A 21297-nucleotide genomic window follows, 5' to 3' on the forward strand; every position below is an offset into this window, starting at 1 on the left:
GAGGTTTCTCCATATCAACCCTTTCAAGCCTCGCTTTGAGAGGTCTGAGGTCACAGCGTTTCTGGTGACAGATGGAGGGAAGGAAGACAAAAGCAAACCTCACCCTGCCCTCCTAGCCTCCAAAAAAAGGATGGGTCAGTAAAAGGTGTGAACCTCTTCTCTCCCCTGACTTCAGAACAGCAGAGGGACTGTCACCTGTTTTCTGGACTGTTCTCTTTGTTGTTTTCCCACACTCCTGGGATTACAGCTCTATGTACCCATGATGTGAACACAGGAGACAGACTTCCTGTCAAGAATTCAATATACAGGCTGTCTAACAAAGTGAGGGGCAGCATCAAGGATGAGGTATCCAAGATATTGGAGTTGGGGGTTATTGAACGCTCCAGTAGTTACTGGTGCCACCCTGTGGTGCTGGTGCCAAAAGCTGCCCCACCGGACATCACACCAGAACTCTGGTTCTGTGTGGATTATAGGGGGCTAAATTCAGTCACCAAGACTGATGCACATCCCATTCACTGGGCTGATGAGGTGGTTGACAGGTCAGGGGCTACCCAGTTCCCTAGTACCTTTGGTCAGCCTTCTCCACTCCAGAGGGCAACTACCAGTTCAAAATGATGCCCTTTCTATTAAAGAATGCCCCTGCCACCTTCCAGAGGCTGATGAATTAGGTTTTGGCTGGTATGAAGGCTTTCATCGCTGCTTACTTGGATGAAATAGCTGTCTTCAGTAGCAGCTGTAAGCAATACCTCTTTCACCTCCAGGAAAGTGAAGCAGGCTTGACTATCAAGGCCAATAAGTGCCAGATAGAGAAGGGATCTGTAATGTACTTAGGTCACCTGGTGAGCAGGGGTAAGATGCAGTCCTCCAAGCCAAGATAGAGACCATCATGGCCTAGGAGTCCCCAAAAACCCAAACCTTCTTGGGCCTCACAGGTTATTACAGGAGTTTTGTCAAGAGATATGGCACCATTGTTACCTCCTTGACTGAACAGGCTTCTAATAGGCAGCCAGGAAATTTGATTTAGACAGAGGCATGCCAGAAAGCATTTGACTCCCTAAAGCAGGTCATACGCACAGCCCTTATGCTCAAGGACCCTAACTTTTCAAGGGAATTCTTTGTACAAACTGATGCCTCAGAACATGATATAGGAACAGTGCTTTCACAGCTAAAAGATGAGGGAGTAGACCAACCTGTAGCTTTAATCTCTAGGAGGTTGCTTACCCAGGAATAGAGGTGGAATGCTATTGAAAGGGAAGCATTTGCTATCGCCTGGGCACTAAAGTAGTTGAGCCCATACCTGTTTCGGACTCATTTCCATATTCAGACACACCACAGGTGGCTAATGCAAATGAGGCGTGAGAGTCCAAAATTGTTCAAGGTGATGGTCTTTCGAAATTCTTCCACTTTAGTTGAAAAAACATCCAGGAGGTTAGGTAGCTCGTCACACTTTCAGATGGGGATGTGTGTTAGACCTGTCAGCCTTAGGGTGGTCTTCCTTCAGTCACTTTGCTTGCTTGTGTCCTATTTTGCTGAATTCTTTTTTGTTAGCCTTAGGACTCTAATGAAATAAGCTGTGTCAGCTCTTCTTGAATTTGTTTTTATGTTTTTTTATATTGTATGTAACGTTTTTTACAATTATTTTTGATGTTAGGATTTTATGCTTTTTTTCCTAAAATCAAAAAAAGCTTATTTTGATTGATTGCCTTTTCCACAATTGACATATTTAATATACCTTTAAGTCCCTAGTAAAGTGCACTACATGTGCCCAGGGCCTGTAGAATAAATTCTACTAGTGGGCGTGCAGCACTAATTGTGCCACCCTCTCAAGTAGCCCCTTAAACATGTCTCATGCCTGCCACTGCAGAGATTGTGTGCAGTTTATACTGCCATATCAACTTGGCATTTAAAACCCCATGCCAAGCCTTAAACAAGGTGCTATTTACTTAAAAGGTAGGACATGCACTTTTACGTTTTACATTTCCCGGTAGTGAAAAACTCTCTAATTTGTTTTCACAACTGTGAGGCCTAATTCTCTCATAGGATAGCATTGGGGATTCCTTATTAACTTTAATAAGCTGTAATCCCTAATTGAGAGGGAGGTGAGCTGCCATTTCTAATAACTATGTAAATGTATTGATAAATGCTCTTTAAGGGTAAAGTCAAATTTATCATTACAATTTTGAAAATGCCACTTTTAGATGATTGGCATTTTCCTACCCTTAGCCTGTGTGCATACTGCCTGTCTCTGATCAGTCTGGTGTGGGAGATAGCTGGGCTTTGTGTATTCCCGTTAGACAGCCCCACACAAAAGGAGGTTAGGTGTGACTTGATGGGCTTTGACCTGCCAGGATGGTAGGGCGGAGCTAGACACAGCCTCGCACATATACCTAAATAGGCTCTGTCCTGTCCCCACACAAAGGGCTGCATAGCTCCCTGTAGTGAGTCTGGAGCCAGGACAGGACAGCAGGACCGATGTGCACTTCAGAGACCTTCTTTGAAGTCTCCCTCACTTCAAAGGCACCACTTGGTAGAAGATCTGAACTTCAGACCCTCCCAAATCAGTACAGTCCTGAACCGGATGATACCCTTCCAAGAAGAAGGGCTGCCTCTCTTCTGGACTGCTGCTGTGGAAGAACTGTTTTCTTGCTATGCTGACCCGCTGCCCCCTTTGCCTGAGTGAGAAGGACTTGACCTACCTCTCTTGCAGAAGCCAGAGTGACTCCAAGGGCTAGCTGGCTGGTCTCCTGATCTGAAATCCTAGGGACATAACATACTTCCAGCCACCCTGTTCCTACACCTGGATCATTGGAAGTGGGCCTAAGGTGTCTCCTTCAGCACTGATGCATCCTCTGTTGCGGGAGTAGAACTGATGCATTGTCGCCATTGCGGAAGCTGAACCAGCACATTGCCTTCAGAAATAGAGCATTGCCCTTGGAACCGATGCATTATGAGGGGCAAAAATGATGCATCACCTTCTCTGTGTGGGCTGTTGTATCGTCTTGCTTGCACCCCGCATCTCATATTCAACACAGTGGATAAAGTTGTGTCCCTGTAGCCGGCCCATGCTCTATTGCGGTCTGCCTGAACGTTTGACTTTGTTCCAGTCCAGCAAGGCTGGATCCCAAAAAGTTGTGTATTGCTTCTAAGTGCTATTTTACAGTCTATTCTTTAAAAATGCATAGCTCAAGTTCTACATGTGTTTTTAAAAAAAACAATTACGATCTTTTTGTCTAACCTGATATGGAATCTTTTTGTGTGGTATTTTCAATGTTTTGCTGTTTGAAGTATTGCACAACTACTTTACACATTGCCTATTAAGTCAAGCCTGACTGCCCTTTGCCAAGTTATTAGAGGGTGAGCACAGGTTAATTTAGGGTGAGGTTGTGACTTATGCTGACTTAGACATAGTTCAAATCTCTGCCAACCAGAAATCCAAATTCTAACACAGACGTACTAGACAAACACAGACAAACAGGTGGTTATCTGTTGGCTATGACAATGCTTTATTTACAGAAATGCTGAAAATAATATTGTAACTTGAAGTCTTCTTACTTAAGTCTTATTCAGGCTCAGCTAGGATGCATTTCCATTCAAGACTTTACATTAACTCAAGATTCAGCAAAGATTTTTCGAAATGGAATACGAGTTACCAAATGTACGTGAGTCTTATGGTTTTTATTTCCACATTCTTTCTTTTTTTTTTGCTCACTTGTTACCTCGCCTAAATGCAATGTACGTTAATGAGTAGAGAAAATGTTTGTAATTATTGCTTATTTAGTTGATGAATGGTGTATGTTTTGTTTTGGGAACTCAGTGTAGAATCCTCAGCTACAAGTCTTTCCCCAATGGTATTTTTACATGGATAATTTAACTGTTTGGTTTATTGCATCATTTTATTTAACCTAAAAACACTAGTATTCTAAGCAGACTAATAGTACTTCGTGGCTCATGGATTTCAAGTGTTTTTTTGACTATACCAATATCTACAAAACGTCCCTTAATAGCATGGAGAAGCTCCTTAAATGACAATATTTGTTTGATAACCAACAGAATACTCCTCTACAGAAGTGGCTGAATTTAAAAGTGAGAAATAAACAGGCACAGTAAAAATCACTTGTAAAATAACAACCCAGTCCAGAAGTTTCAGGAGTCGTTTCTGAGGTCAGTCAGCACTGTTCTCCAAGTCTTCGGGTAAGTCAAAGAAAAAATACAAAAAGTCAAACTGGGACTAAGCCCATTTTTGACACTTACATTATCCTGAGAGGGCACGAGGGTGTTACCATGCCGCTCAATCTCGCTCCTGAATTCAAGCATCATCTGAGCCTATTCCGCAACTTGTTCTTGCACAGGCCAAATTTCTGGAGCCTTCTGTGACACAGATGCAGATCAAAGAGTTTAGCGAGGCAATGCCCCAACTCTTTGAATCCCTACTGACTGCTTCTGGTGCACTTTTATACCCCAAGGAGCAGAGAGGCCCTCCTTATGGAGTGCTGCCGATAGGTTTGCCCTTGGGGTCAGTTGGACCCTCCAAATCCACCAATGGGCTTCCTCCAGCTCCTGTTCCAATTCTCCATCTGGTACCACCCTCCACACCGGTTCATGGAGCCTCGATGCTGATGCTGACTTCATGGATACCAGAGGAAGAGGTACTCATTCTGCTTTTAGACCATGTTTTTTGTCATAGCACCCCTACCCTGAAAGCTTGGTGGTGTAGGTGTCTACAAGACGACAAACCCGAACACTTTCCTGACTACTCCCCCGATAGGGAGATCAAATGAGTGAAGACATTTAGGAAAAGGTATTTTCCTCCATCAGCTTGGCTCTCAATTCTGTGAGTGCCTCCTGGGATGCTATTCCCACACATTTTGTGATTTGGAGGCTCAAATCCTCCCAGGCGTCCCAAAAGACCTCCGACCTGTCCTGAACCATGCCATAAAGATCAGTCCAGATGTGGCCAAGTTTACTGGACATCACCGATTCTATTGGGTGGGCCATTGGCACCAGCATCGCCATTCTCTGTCAGGCCTGGCTGCAGTCAACTGTTTTTTTAGGCAATATCCATTCATCCCTTAGACAGGACACTCTTGTTTGGAGACAAGGCTGAATTCAACCTAGAGCGGTCAAGGAGAGGGTTGTATGAGTAAACAACTACTTCCTAAACCACGACTTTGTTAACCACGAAAGCCTAACCACAAGCTATTCTTAACCACTACCTTTTTTAGCACGACTTCCTAAACCACGAAATGAAACATCTCGTGTTTGGCTATTAGATGGCACTATTGTAATTACAATACTTCTTGCATGAACCACTCGTAAAAAAAAAACGGATCTAAATGTACTATGTTAGTATGCTTTGACAACGCATACCATTAGCTCTTTTTTTTATTTATCCTTTTTTGTGGGGGGAGACCTCCCACACCACCCCTAACGTTCCCTTAATTCTGAGGAGTGACGTTATATAGGAGCGGAGGGTAGGGGACAGACTCGTGGTTTAGGGACGTCGTGCTTAAGGAAAGTCGTGGTTTTTGAAAGTCGTTGTTCGTTGTTCAGGTAAGTCGTTATAAAATCTTCGTTGTTACGGATGTTTCCCCAAGGAGAGCAGGAACATAGCATGCTCCCTGGGCTTATCTGCCCCTCCCCTCTAGCTGCATCAGCCCTGCCGTTCCTTTTGTTGCTGCAGCAGAGGTCCCCCATTCCATCACCCAATTCAGCCCCAGGAAGGTGCCCAGCAGTTTCATGGCTGCAGCTGCTATGCCCACCCCCTTAGTGATCAGGGTCAGCATGCTTCTCAGTCGACCACCCCCCTCATCCCCAAGTGTTGAACCACTTTAGTGTGCCCTTAGTAGAGCAGATACAAACAGAACAGATGATGGACGGAATGCTGAATTATTCAAACATTCACCCCCAGTCACAGATCTGGGTTAAATCCATTGTTTTTTACACACCATGCCATTCCAGTTTGGACCCAGCCATATGCAAATCAGTCTTGACCCTGCTCCCCATGGGAACCGTCCAGCCCGAACTGTCAGGCCAGGTCTTCCCTGGACCAGAAACAAGCATCCTGGGACTGGTTTCGGGGTAACACCCCTCATTAGCCAGGCTAGCTTGAATCTGGTGGTATACCTTTCCCACTTAGTCTGACAAATGCAAAAACATATGATGGACGGAATGCTGAATTAATCAAATATTCACCCCCAGTCACAGATCTATTGTTTTTTTTAAAGCCACGCAATTCCAGTTTAGACCCAGCCATATGCAAATCAATCTTTACCCAGTTCCCCAAGGGAACAGTCCAGGATGCTGGTTTCCCATCCAGGGAGGACCTGACTTGGCAGTTCGGGCTGGGCTGTTCCCATGAGAAACAGAGTCAATACTGATGTGCATATGGCTGCTTCCAAACTGGGGTGGCTTAGTGAGCAAAAAAACAATGGATTAAACCTAGATCTTTGTGACTGGGGGTGAATGTTTGCACTGTACAGCATTATGTCCATCATTCGTTCGTTTTGCCTTAGTAGAGCAGAGGTACGGACCCATTTGCGTGTAGGAATGTATAATCCAACAATTCTTTCTGGTAGTTGGCAGACAAGCACATTAGAGAGGTTGATCCTGCAGATAGTCCGGCAGTGGTATACCTTGCCTTTCATTGATACCGTGCTGCACCTTCCACTATCCCCGAAGTGACTGACGGAGGACTACCTGTCCTTCTTATGGCAAGAAGTGCAAGCCCTTTTGATCAAAAGGGCTATAGAGAGGATGGCTATGGATGTGGTTGTTTTTCCCACCCAATTTTGGTTCAGAAAAAAGACAGAGGTCTTCCTCCTATTTAGATCTCTGCCCCCTCAATGTCTTCCTTCCAAAGGAGAAATTCTAGATGCTCACACTAACCTAGGTTTTGGCTGCCCTCGACCCCATAGACTTGATGGTGGCATTATACCTGCAGGACACCTATTTCCACACACCCGACATACAGGCCCATTGATGCTGCCTGAGCTTTGTGGGGGGGATAACGCCTTTTCAGTTTGCTGTGATCTGCTGTGGTCTCACCAGGGCCCCTCACAGGAGTCCGGAAAAGTGATGGTAGGGACAGCACAACTTTCAGAGGTTAGGGGTCCCATACTTCCCCTAACTTGACGACTGGCTGTTGAAGGTGAGCTTGCCCTAGGGAGTCATCAACCTCTTCCAGACTCCGGGAAACTTCCCTTGCCGAAGTCATACCTTGCTCCTTCTCAGATGCTCAGAGCCATTCTGTACAATGTTAGGTTTCATGCCTTTTCCCCAGAAACGAGTGTCCAGAACATGTAGGCAATTATACCGATCTTTCAGCCTTGGTCCAGGATATCAGTGAGATTGACTCTGAGCGTACTGGAACTGATGGAATCCTTCATCCTTCTGATCAGATCAAACACCCCAGGTGGCATATGCAGGCTATGCAGTGGGATCTGAAGTCTCAGTTGCCCCGACATCAGTGGGACCTTGCCAACCATGTTCAAATCTTGAAGAAGACTGCCATGTTGTTTTGACAGCAGTTCCTCCCAGAGGGCCAGTCTGATTGGAGGACAGATGCTCAATTCCAGGACGCCCACCACTCCAATCACCAGGCTGCATAGATGTTTCCCAATCTTGCAAACAATGCCGATAAATATCCAGATGTTGTCTGACTTCTTTGGGCCATCTGCGTTGCTGAAGCAGCTCCCTGAACTGAAACATGCCACAGACACAATATTAGGCACCCCTCTGAACCACTTTAGAGGGCCTTTGGGCCCTAAGGATCCAAGTTAGTCTCCAGGTGGGTTACCACCAGCGGATCCGTCCCCAATTCTTACTGTGCCACTCGATCTCCACTCAAGGGCGATTTCTTTGTCAAGCTCAGCTCAACTAACTTGAGACCCGGTGTGACATCCAACTCTGCCTGATTTGCAATTACAGAAACAGAGCCAATAGTTTTATCGGATTTCGAAGCTCATTCCCAACCCACAATATACCAGTATCCTCAATCAGACCCAAAAACATTCACTTCTTATGATAAGGATAATTCAGATGATGAGAGCAAACCTTTTGATGATGAGAACCTTTTCCTAGACTTATAAAATGCCAGTTGTCTAGACACATCTCCGGACACTGTCATTTCCTTTCCTATTTCTGCCACAGCAACTGAGGAATCTGCCTCCATAGCTTTTATAATCAGGAGGGCAGCAGATGTCTTGGACCTGACTCTGCCAATGGCAGAGGTCCAGACCAATGTACTAACAGAGGTCCTGCAACCAGGCAGACAAATCAAGAAGCTTTCCTCTCCTATAATAATGCTTTTTCAAACGTACTAATGGCCATCTAGGTGAAACTTGGAACTTGTCCTCCCAGTCAATAGGCAGACAGCAAAGTGGCATATGTCTGCAGTAGTGGTTCCAAATTTCCTCACACAACACTCCACCCTGGAAAGTTTGGTGTCAAGTAGACTTAACTCCATTGTGTTTCTGATCACTCTGCCATACAGAGAATCGTCACAAATGGAAACCTTTGGTAAGCACATATTTTCATCTGCCAGCCTTGCCCTCAGGTCCGTCACAAATGCTGTCTCCTGTGGAGATATTTGCATGCATTGTAAGATGTCATGGCAGATATCTTGCTAGCTGTACCAGATGACATTTAACCAAACCTATAATGTTTTCGATGATATCCAGGTCACAGTAAAATACTATATGTGGGCAAGCATGGACACTATCAACTGTCTGATCAGGGTGGTGCTTCGGCAATATGATTGGATTCGCTTCTCAGGTTTCTTTAATGAAGTCCAGAAATATTTAATGGACATATCTCTGGATGGCTGTGGACATTTTAGAGCAAAGTGGACTCGGCCCTCAAATCATTTAAGAAGAGCAAGGCCACATCATGGTCTCGCCCAACTTAGCTTGTCCAGCTGCTCCTCAAACACTTTTGAAGCTTCAGTATGGAATACCAACTGAGAAAACACCAGAATATACCTCAGCAACATCAGACCTCTCCATCCTTTTGAGGTAGAGGCAGAGGAGCAAGCAACCAGCGTCCGGGCTTCCAGGGGCAACGAGCTACTCAATTCCTAGGGCCCTCTAATGCAGATGTCCCAAAACTGCTTTAAGTCACACTCAGCAACACTTGATGGCCCAGTGGGAGGCTGCATCACTTTTAATCTCCGCAGGTGGAGGAGCATCACATCCAATTAATGTATTCTCTAAATTGTGCAACACAGTAAGTCCATTGTCTTTCTGTCTCACCCTCTGATATGCCACTCACACCACAACATCTTCCTGAGGAGCACCTGTCCATTGTCGTTGTTTTTCTATGTATAGGACTTCTTGGTTTAAATTAACACAACCAAATGTATGTCTGCTCTCACTAATGTTTTTAACGGAGTTAGAACTACCCCTTCATTAAAATAATCTTCTGATTTGGGGAGTAGTCCACACTCCTTTAAATTCACTTTTTCTGTACTCGTGGTTAATAAATCATGTTTTCCATAAGAACCCAATGAAGACAACTGGCATCCGACCTTCAGTTGGTGCCTGAGGGTTCTTCTATTACCAATTTGCACCTGCAAAACCTACCGGTTCCTTGTTTTTCTTCGTTTCTTTTCTGTCTTCTTACTTTAGTGGTAGTAATTAAACTATTCTACTGCCTTTGTTTGTATTTGAATATTTGCTGTCACTCTTTTGTTGATTTGTATTGAGCACCTGTCCATGCCCAGAGGAGAAGATCAAGCTCTCTTGGCCAGTGGCAACATAGATTGGTTGCCAGCATCAGAGATCAGGATTGGCTGTTACTTCTGTTATTTCCAGGTGCCGAAGAAGGACGAAGGCCTTTGTACATTCTCAGTCTCTGACCCTTTGAACTTCCTCTTGAAGGACAAGTTCAAGATGCTCGTCCTGGCCCAAGTTTGATCTGCCCTGGACCCAGGATACTGTATAGTAGTATTGGAATTGCAAGATGCCTATTTTCACATCCCCAATCCTGCAATTCAACAGACGCTTTCTATGGTTTCAGGTAGGCCATAAGCACGTTTAGTTTTCTGTACTCCTAATTGTCCTTAACAGTGCTCCACCGGTGTTAACAAAAGTTTTGATGGCAGTCGCAGCACATTTGCAGAGGTTGGCAATACCCGTCTTCACACACCTCACCAACTGGCTACTGTGGGTGGGCTTACTTCAAATGATCGTAAAGTACCTCCAGATGACGCCAAACTGTTGACATTGTTGGACATTTTCATCAACGTGCCGAATTACACCTGACTCCTTGCAGTGTCCCCCTTTTCTCAGAGCCACCCTGAATATGGTGTTCTTTTGAGCTTTCCCCCCTCCTCAACAAGTCCAGGAAATTAAGACTATTATCCCGATGTTTCAACTTTTGCCTCCTTCATCCTGCTTATGGTGACACATGCTAGCTCTGAAATGGGATCTGTCAGATTCCATCCAGGTGTCGGAGGAAATTGTAAAAGGTCTGCAGTGGTGGCTGCTAGATAGTTGGAACAGCATCAGACTACTCAATACGTCATGAGTTAACAGCTGTGACAGGTTGTGAAGGTCATCTGGGAGAGGTGAAGATCAGATGACTTTGGTCTTCGGTGGAGTCCCGGCTCCATCAACTTGTTGGAGCTGCGAGGGGGGAACAGTAATAAGTTCTTACCGACAACATAACCGCGATGTGGTACTTCAACAAACAAGGTGGCTTGGGGTCGTCTGCCCTGTGCCAGGAGACTTTACGTTTATGGAAGTAGTGGACCACTCAGAGCATCACCCTGATGGTACAGCATCTGGCTGGATCTTTAAATGCCAGGGTGGATGAACACAGCTGGCATGGCCTAAAAGATCATAAATAGCAGTTACCCTCGGAGGTGGCTAAGGGCATCAACCAACAACGAGGAGAACCTTTCCTAGTCGCCACTAGAGAGAACTTTCAGTGTCCAAGTTTTTGCTCATTGGCAAGTCAGTTTTCCCTCAGATACACCTTTTGCCAGAATTGGGGTTTGGTACTACTGTATGGTTTTTCACTCCTAACTCTCATGTGCAGAGTATTGAAAAAGATAGAGAGACCAAGCCTAATTCATACAAGTGACTCCGGACTGCGCAAGGGGCTTGTGGTATCTGGAAATTCTGGCTACGGGCACAAGCCTATGTCATCCAGTTCAGCTGCCTCTTTGGGAAAGCCTCCAGTCGCAGCAGCAGGGTCGGGTCCTGCATCCAAGCCTGCACAACCTACACTTCTTTGAGTTGCGAATGAACGAGTGACAATTGATTTTTTTTTTGTAAACAATTTTTATTGCAGATCAAATCACAGAATATATCAATCACATAATTATCATCAGTGTGGAAATCCCCCTTCAGTTGTAAGTCACCATCCTGTATACACAGCTGTTCAGCCCACATTCCGGAGGTCGGGCGGCAAGATCACGAAACGGTGCAATACTAACTGTCGGAGGTCATTGTACGGCTCTTAGGGGGGTTCCACTGTCTGCTTTTTAATTTTTCCCCCTGAGTCCCACCCCCCCTGTAGTGTCTACAACTAAACATCCCAGTGACACTGTCGGTAAGGGGTCCCTCACCCCCCCTCTAAAACTTGCCCTCCCCCCCTAGTGTCACCAATCGTTCTCGATTAGATATCAGGACTGTGTGATTGCAATCAGATGACTGTGGTTATCTATTGTGTGTGTGTGACTGGTGCTGGTGCTGTCGTCCCGTGATCATTAGTGACAGCGTCTTCCCCTTCTCGTTCATTCTCCTCTTCCTCTAATGCGCTATCTCGCAGTGCCTGCACTAAGAGTTCCCACTCCATAGCCGCCTCCAGGGCCCGCTCGTCTGCCCGCCTGCGCGCCAGTTGGTATCTAATCGTGCAACGAGTGACAATTGATGACCTTCAGTCTACCTATTGAAGTAGTTGATGTTATCCTGGTAATTAGGCATATTTATATATATATATATATATATATATATATATATATATATATATATATATATATATATATATATATATATATATAGCGTCATATATATATATATATATATATATATATATATATATATGTATATATATATATATATATATGTATAAATAAATTGTCCCTTTCTCCCTCGCTAGTGACAACTAATAGAGGAGAACAAGATCACTACACACATAAGAAGAGGAGCTGCATAATGGTGGGTGAGAGAGAACAACAGAGTAGAATCCAATAGAAAAGGTAGGAGGTTAGGATTATAATGATGTGTTATTGCTTTTAGGTCTCCATCTTCAAGACAGCACAGAGGGTAGCTGACTGAGGAGGCCAGCGCAGGACCAGTCTCTTCTCTGTTTGTTATTTTATCCAATTCCCCCGTCCCTTGAGGTAATGATGGAAGGTTCTGAGTAAGACCTATCAGCATTGCTGAGAGGGACTTGGGCTCTAGCATCTCTGTTCCTGTGCAGTAGTTGGAGAGTCAAGAGTAAGTTTAAACGTTCTGACAGAGTGAAGTGCCCAAGTTGCCTTCGAACCCGAACAGAGATGGCGGAAGGAATTGATGTCCAGTCCTTAGGTTCAATCCTAGACGCAATTCAAAAAGAATTGGGAGCGGTCCGGGAGGAAAATCGAAACCTGAGACAAGAGGTAGTCAGTGCCAGAAAGGAAACAGCCGAATTGGCGCTAAGATTACGTCAACCTAGTAGTTTTGAGAGGGAAGCCATGATTCCAGTATTAGAGACCCCCAATAGGACAACCACACAAGTTATACACTCCCTCTCCCCAGTTATACCTTTGGCAGCTCCAGCGAGATTTAGCGGGTACCCACAGAAGGCGCAGATATTCCTCTCCCAATGCTCATTACCCTTCATGTGCCGCCCTTCAATCTTCCCAGACACGCAGTCTAGAGTGGCTTTCATACTCTCTTATCTAAGTGGGGATGCAGCTTCGTGGTCCATGCCATTAGTCACACGGGATGACCCCTTGTTAAGGAATTCTGAAGATTTCAAGCGGGAATTCTTACGGATATTTGACCGACGGAGAATTGCTCAAGTGGTGGATAACAAATTGCTTGATTTACGGCAAGGAAATCGAGACTTAATTGCATATCTGGCGCAGTTCAATAAGCTAGTGGTAGAGACCGATTGGCCAGAAAGTGAGAGGGCGGCGATATTCTATCGAGGATTGAGAGATTAATTAAAAGACACCTTGGCCCAGATTCCTAATCGGCCCACCGAGGTATCAGCACTCATAGATTTGGTGTTGGAGATAGATTTCCGCCAGGGAGGGAGGCGAGGAGAAAAGAAAAAAGACTTCAAGGTGATACCTCCGAGATTTGACCGGGCTCGGTCAGATAGCGCTTGAACCTCAGAGACTCACTCAGGAGCCGAACCAATGCAAATCGGAGCAATAAGAGGCCCATTGACCAAGGAAGAGAAAGAGAAAAGAAGGGCCAATAATCAATGCATGTATTGTGGATCTGGAAACCATTTTGTTCGAGATTGCCCAAAGAAACCTAAGAGCACTTTCAAGCCGAAGGAAAACTAACAGCACCACCTGTGGGAGGAGTTGAGCAGGTGGGTGCAATTCAAGGAATAACTCCGCATGAATATCAAGTGGCAAATACGCTACAGTCAGCGGCCCCGCATTTTGTCATGACCATGGAAGTGAAGTTCGGACAAACCACCCTAACGGAAGTATCCGTCATGATAGATCCGGGAGCTACAGGAAATTTCTGTGATTTGAGATTTGCCGCTAAGGTGGGAATCCAGGCAATCCGGAAATTGAAGAGCGAGCCTGTTCGTGCAGTGTATGGGACGAATCTTTCTTCGGGGCTAATCGTGAGTCACACGGAAGTAATCCATTTGACGGCCAATGACGGTCATCAGGAAAAGATCCAGTTTAATTTAATAGATGCTCCCCAGTTTCAGCTAATTCTTGGTCTCCCGTGGCTTATGGAGCATAATCCTACAATCAACTAGAGCTCCAGAACTGTAGTAATGGATTCGAGTTATTGTCGAGAAAATTGTTTAGATTCAAAGGCCGAACGAGTAAGGAACAACGCAGCCTTGTCCTTATGCTCCGTTGGGCATTCCATGTGCGTGATTCACGTTCAGGAGATTCCTGAAGAATATAAAGAGTTTGCGGATGTCTTTAATGAAGTGGAAGCAGAACTGTTACCTCCACATCGAGTTTACGACTGTAAGATTGAACTGGAGCCGGGATCAAACTTGCCATGCAGTCGTGTCTATGCATTGACCAAGAAAGAGCACCAACATCTAAAAGAGTACCTGGATAAATACCTTGCCAATGGTTTCATCCAAACGTCCCAGTCTCCTGTTTCATCTGCCTTATTTTTCGTGCCGAAAAAAGAGGGAGATTGCGGACGTGCATTGACTACAGAGTCATTAACAAGATAACCAAGAAGAACCGGTATCGATTGCCATTGATTTTGGTGCCTCTGGACCAAGTGAAGGGAGCGCAAGTCTGCACTAAGCTCGATTTGAGGGGAGCCTATCATCTAGTTCGAATGCGTGAAGGAGATGAGTGGAAGACGGCATTACGGACTAGATTTGGACTTTTTGAATATCAGGTGATGCCCTATGGACTGTGCAATGCTCCTGCAGCCTTTCAGCACTTCATCAATGACGTCCTGAAGAAATTTATCGATCAGTGTGTGATAGTGTACATTGATGATATCCTCATTTATTCCCCTGACGTGGAGAAGCATCATGAACAAGTGAAGGGAGTGTTACGGAAGCTGCAGGAGAATAAATTGTTTGTGAAGCTATAAAAATGCGCATTTGATGTATCCCAGGTGGAGTTCTTAGGTTTCGTGTTGTCACCTTCCGGAATTCTGATGGATCAACGTAAGGTGGAGGCGGTGAAGAACTGGGATTCTCCGTGGAGTGTCAAAGAAGTCCAAAGTTTCATTGGATTTGCTAATTTCTACCAGAGATTTATCAGCGAGTTCTCCAGGAAGATTCTTCCCCTCACGAAACTGTTGAGGAAAGGATCCAAGTTTGAGTGGTCAAAAGAGTCGGAGGATGCCTTTCAATCCTTAAAAGAGAACTTCACCACAGCACCAGTCCTGTTGCATGCTGACCCGTCTGAGCCTTTTTATGTAGAGACTGATGCATCGGATCTAGCTGTAGGAGGAGTGTTATCGCAGCGACATAAGAACACTGGTCAACTACACCCAGTAGCTTATCGATCAAGAAAGTTGACTCAAGCGGAGATAAATTATACGATCACTGAGAAAGAGTTGTTGGCCATTAAGGATGCCTTTAAGGAGTGGCGACACTACTTCATGGGAGCCCTGCACCAAGTAACGGTGTTCACTGATCATCGCAATTTAAAATTTCTGAAAACTGCCAGGACTCTGACACCACGACAACTAAGATGGTCCTTGTATTTCACTGACTACGATTTCGTGATCACATTTCGTCCAGGAGCCCAAAATGGAAAGGCGGATGCCTTGTCCAGGATTGGTACAGAACTACAGAAGACCGTTAACGACATTCAGCCAATCATTCCCAGTGATAAAATCATAGAAGCCATCACCTCCATCCGTCTACAAGAATCGATTGCGGACATCATGAGTCCGGAGGCTATGCAGAGTTGGGCGGAGGAGGATGCCAGCAGAAAAATCATTCAACGAATGCCTTATCATCAAGACGCCTTGTATCTTCCTACCACGGAGTTGCAGCAGCAAGTTATGCATGAATGCCATGATGACAAATTAGCTGGTCACAAAGGAGAAGCCAAGACCGAGGAGATAATCAAATGACATTATTGGTGGCCAAAGATGACAACAGATATAGAGAAGTATGTTAAGTCTTGTGAGATTTGCGCGCAGGGGAAGTCGGAACGGCAGGCTCCAAAGGGGTTATTGTAACCCCTACCTACACCTCCCCATCCATGGCACACAGTTACATTAGACCTTATCACAGATCTACCAATTAGTCAAGGGTACGACACCATCCTGGTGGTGGTGGACGCCTTTTCAAAAATGGCCCACTTTACAGCTTTAAAAGGGGTCCCTTCAGCCAAACAGTTAGCTGCCCATTTCAGTTCCCAGATTGTCAAGCTACATGGGATCCCCAAAATTGTCATCTCGGATAGAGGTTCCCAATTTGTGTCCCATTTTTGGAGGGCCTTTATGGTAGGGTTAGGGACGGAAGTTAGATACTCCACTAGTTACCACCCAGAAACAGATGAGCAGAAAGAAAGGGTGAACCAAGAACTGGAACACTATTTGCGACTGTTTCTTTTAAAAGAGGAAGGTAATTGGTCGGATTATTTGTGGACAGCGGAATTCGCCCAAAATATAAATAAAGAACAGTTCGACAGGTTACTCCCCCTTTTTCCTGAACTATGGCAGGCACCCAAATGCAACCATTCGACAAATGGAAACAGCAGTCCCAGCAGTCAAGGAAGTTATGTCGCACCTGCTTCAAATTCAGCAAAGAGCTGTAGACAATCTACGAGTAGCCAAAGAAAAGTATAAAAAATACGCTGATCGGAAAAGATGCGAAAGGCCATCCTTGACTAATGGGGACCAGGTTTGGTTGAGTACCAGAATTTTGAGGTTGAAGGGAAACAGGAAGTTTCAACCTCGATTCATCGGGCCTTATCCTATCGAGGAGCAAATCAATCAGGTAACTTATCGGCTAAAATTGCCACCCAAGCTCAAGATACATCCAGTCTTCCATGTTTCATTGTTAAAGAAGGCTCCTGCGACCCTGAGACGCCAATCACCCCCGAAGCCAATTCAGCTAGAAACAGCAACTGAGTATGAAGTGAAAGAAATTTTGGATTCCAAAAGATCAAGAGGAAAGTTGTACTATTTAATAGACTGGAAGGGTTACGGTCCAGAAGAGCGATCCTGGGAACGAGAGGAGGATGTAAATGCACCTAGGTTACTTAGATCTTTTCACCAACTATTCCCCACCAAGCCAAGAAAGGGAGGACCTACCTTGTTAGGGGGTACTGTCAGGACCCAAACCCTGGGGTTCATCCTCTATTATCCTACCACGAAGCACACTGGACGAAATGCCTGGTCAAAGAAGGTGCAGACCTGGAGACTCAAGCCGCCGCTGTTGCCGTGATAGAGGCTCAGTAGGCGCGCTAGTCTCTCAGGCCCCCAGCTCCCGCGAACCCAATGTGAAGCGCGAGCGCCGGAAGAAATGCGCACTTCACTAAAGACTGTTGACTAGAGAAGTTCGTTAAGAGGCTATCCGTGAATTCCTGTCAGGAAAGGTGAAGGTAGAAAAAGAGTTCCTGTCTTGCCTCCAGCATCGATTTGAAGCAGTTTGTTTCGCTTCGGAACCCGGCGCGTGATTCAAGCGCGGGTTGCCGAGCTTTCCAGACGAGCGGCATTTGAAGATTGCCGTTAGCGAGTGTATGACTGAGGAGGAGGTGTCAGTAAACGCCGAACAGAGAAAGAAGTGGAAGATTAGCAATTTGAAGATCTCGAATGAGGAAAAGGCCAAGTGGCAGTTCCTGAGAGCAGAAGTAATGCGCTGGAACACAGACCTTTCAAGATGAGAGCTAAGTGGAAAGAAATAATAGACTTTAAGGTTGTAGACTCAATCTCTTGTACTTACCGTTTATTTGAAAGAAAGGAATACAGTTACATTATCAAACCTGAAATGAGAAGTGAGAAAGATACAATGAGTAAATATGGACAGCACGCAGTTCAGCAATAGAAATGTAAATGTGTTAAGAAACTCACCAAGGAGTTAAGAAGTGTTGTTTAACTCTGCCAATCTGGGGAGAAAAGAAAAGGCAAGGTTAGAAAACAAGAAAAGACATTTACAGAATACAAGAAAATTCCAGAAACCCAAATAGAGAGCAATCTCCACTAATAGTCAAGTAAGTGCACTTACAATGAGCAATACATTAAGTTAGTTAGGAATCACTAGAGGAAGAATATATATATATATATATATATATATATATATATATATATATATATATATATATATATATATATGTATATGTGTGTGTGTATATATATATATATATATATGTGTGTTATTGCTTTTAGGTCAGCACAGAGGGTAGCTGACTGAGGAGGCCAGTGCATGACCAGTCTCTTCTCTGTTTGTTATTTTATCCAATTCCCCCGTCCTTTGAGGCAATGATGGAAGGTTCTGAGTAAGACCTATCAGCATTACCGAGAGGGACTTGGGCTCGGGCTTGTGCTCTAGCATCTCTGTTCCTGTGCAGTAGTTGGAGAGTCAAGAGTAAGTTTAAACATTCTGACAATGCACAACCCTTGGGAGAAAGCAAGAGAGCTTATGTCTAAGGCACAATGCAAAGAAAAATAAGATTTCAATTGATAGAACTGTAGTATGGCCAGGGCCTTGCTGGCGCACATTGTTATGTGAGCATGAGCTTATTGGAAGTTAAGTGCCATTTTCCCACTTTGCAGCTTTTGCATACAATATGGGGTTGATTCCGAATCGGGAAAAAACGCTCCGAATAGCCGTTCGGAGCGTTTTTCCCGTACGAATCGAATCCTGCAACGTCCCCCATACGTACGACGAAGTACGATTCGTACCAGGAGCTGTACTCCGTACGAATCATACAGACCCGTACGAATTAAATCCCCGTACTATTCTCCCTCGAAACCCGCTGTACGCGTCATCCGTATGGTTCGCGGCTGGTTTTTCCGACCCAGCAAGTACGATTTGTGTCAGGTATGCACCGTACAACCATTTTCGTACGAGAGCCGAAAACAGCCGTAAAAGCAGAGTTCACCTCGAAACAGGTACGGAACGCCCCCCCTGGGTACGGTGCGTACCCCCCATGATCGCAGGGGTACGCTCTGTACCCCTGCGAACATGGGGTGTACGCACCGTACCCCGCGATCATGGGTTGTACGGACCGTACCCCATGTTTGCAGGGTGTACGGTGCGTACACCCTGCGATCGCATGGGTATGGTGCGTACCCCTGTGATCGCAGGGGTATGCACCGTACCCCCGCGATCATGGGCGGTACGCACCGTATGGTGTGTATGTGATTGTGTGCTTTTCCGTTCGAATCGCCCATACCCAACGTGGGCCGTATGAATCGCGTCCTCATACCCAATTCCGGATTGTACTCGTCAGGTCGTACGGCATGTGTACGAGTCGTACGGTTCATGGTTTCAGCCTTGCAATACATACGGATCGTGACGATTCGGACAGATTCACGAAATACAGACCGTACTATGCGACTCGGACCGATGGGTATGAATCGTACAGAGAGGGCTCCGGATACGAATTGTACGGACGGTTTTTTACCAGGATCGGAATCGACCCCTATATGTAACTGTTGTTGTAAGTTAGGCTGCTTGATTTTTCCGCGCATGAGAACGGCTTGTTTTTAACATCCCTAGACTTACATCACAACCTCTGTTTGTACACTGTGCGCAGAAGCCTTCAAGGTCACCATAACAAAGTATGCTGTTATTCAGGTTGATCGGGCCACGCTCTAGACACGACATGCATACAGCTGCAGCTCACTGAAATTCTAGTGCTTTTAATGTTGCACTGCATGCATGATTTGAGCACTTGGAGAAATCCTTTTCCGGACAGAGAGAGAACTTTTGCTGATCCGGATGTGATTCACTTCTGCTGATCTTAGAGGTATGGGGTTCCCTTTTCAAGCCTAAGAGACCTTCTATTATTATAAAACCTAGTTCATAGCAAGGAGGGTGGTACACATGGCACCATAGGACCGGTTTCCACTATCATTATAATATGATTTCTCCTTTTGTGTTTTATGGAATTGTAACAATGCTGATCGTATTACTTTTAATCCTGCTTATGTTAGCAAAAATATTGCACCTTAGAGCACGTCGTTAAAATAAACATTTTAAACTTTTCTGTGTCTCTATTTACTCACTTTGTGGACTGATATGAGAATAAAAACGAAAGAGCGTTCTTGAATCCCACCATTCCTGAGAGTATCCTAAGTCGCATGTTCTGGGTTATTTATTCATTGGTAACTTTGCTATAGGATGAAGAGCTAATGAGACACTGATGCTAGTCAGTTAGGGGTTCTAGGTACTGAGGTGAGTTTTTTGTTACACCACAATTCACTGAGGTCCTGGGTCTCTGTGCACAGTTCTGTGTATGAGCAGAATACCCGCAACATGGTGCACCTAACAATGTGGTCTTATATTTGAGACTCTCGCGCAGTGCTTAAAACTGTCCATGACACCCTCACTCCTGTTCCCGGTTGACAGTTGTGACGGATTACCCTACCTATATGGATTATGTATAGGTTTATTCAAGCTTGATATTTTAAAAAGGTTTGTACTTCGAATTTGTGCTACAATTCATTTGCATTGTCTTTTCTCTACTGTGTCCTCATGGTTGACTTGAGATCCCACTGCATAGTAGGGTGGCTGTCCGCAATCATTTGCAGGCGTTTGGCGTCACCTTGGAAGGCATCCAGTTGTTTTTGTGGTGAGTGCTGAGGATGCATACCCATTTGAGCTTTTCTACTCATGGGGGACCTTTCCTGCAGTACATGCTGCTAGTGGTACGTTTCACGTTTACTCACCCACTGCCGTGCCTATGGACTACACTCCATACAGGACACTGGAGATTCCAATTACGGCTTGGCAGCATCGAGTTTGATTTAATGGCGCCCTTTCCCACTCGGTAACGGCGGTCCGGTTGGGTCCCTTGTCCTTTCCAGGGCTACTTGGCCAGTTTTGGCCGGGTTTACCCTGCATCCGCATTATCTAACAGTCACTATAGCTGGGTTACGTATACTCTATGCCTCCATCGTCGGAGTACATCGGGCTTTAGTGCAATATGTCTCCCCCTGACAGACTCTATGAGATAGTCCTTTTAATTGAAGGTGACATACAGCATAAAATAAAAGGGATTTTTTGGGAAAATCTGATTTCTACATATGACATTTTGTTGGTGGAGGTAGATTGGCCCCCACCTTTTGTTCTGGCCGCTCCAAGAGGGTAGGAGGTAATCCTCCCTAGTTTCGCACATCCGGTACCGAAGGAGCAGGCCCTGCATTTTGCAGAAGAATGGGCTACGGTGCTTGCACCGGCGTTGTACCGTACTCAATGTGGTTGGGACAAGCTTTCGCCCAGACATGAGATTCCATTGCGGTCTATGTTATGTTATGTTATGTTATGTTATGTTATGTTATGTTATGTTATGTTATGTTATGGGGATTTGTATAGCGCTCAGCTGCCCCAGCCAAGGGGCGTCCCGGCGCTGTATGGATGACTGGAGGCAGAAGGGAAGGACACACCACAACCCCAATATCCCATGCGGCATGAAGTGAAAGCTCCCATTGCGGAAATCCTTGAACAATT

At 45.2% G+C, this 21297-nt stretch overlaps 1 protein-coding gene across 1 annotated transcript in view; it reads left to right on the top strand.

The window, feature by feature from the left end:
- HFM1 (helicase for meiosis 1) overlaps positions 1-21297 on the top strand; it is a 2890879-nt gene that overhangs the window by 1698458 nt on the left and 1171124 nt on the right. Inside the window, exon 23 of the mRNA XM_086925623.1 lies at positions 3558-3655. Coding sequence (XP_086781749.1) covers positions 3558-3655 — 98 coding nt within the window. The remainder of the gene's footprint in view (positions 1-3557; positions 3656-21297) is intronic.

This window comes from Lissotriton vulgaris, chromosome 1_1, assembly GCF_964263255.1.
Source record: "Lissotriton vulgaris chromosome 1_1, aLisVul1.2, whole genome shotgun sequence".
NCBI lineage: Eukaryota > Metazoa > Chordata > Amphibia > Caudata > Salamandridae > Lissotriton > Lissotriton vulgaris.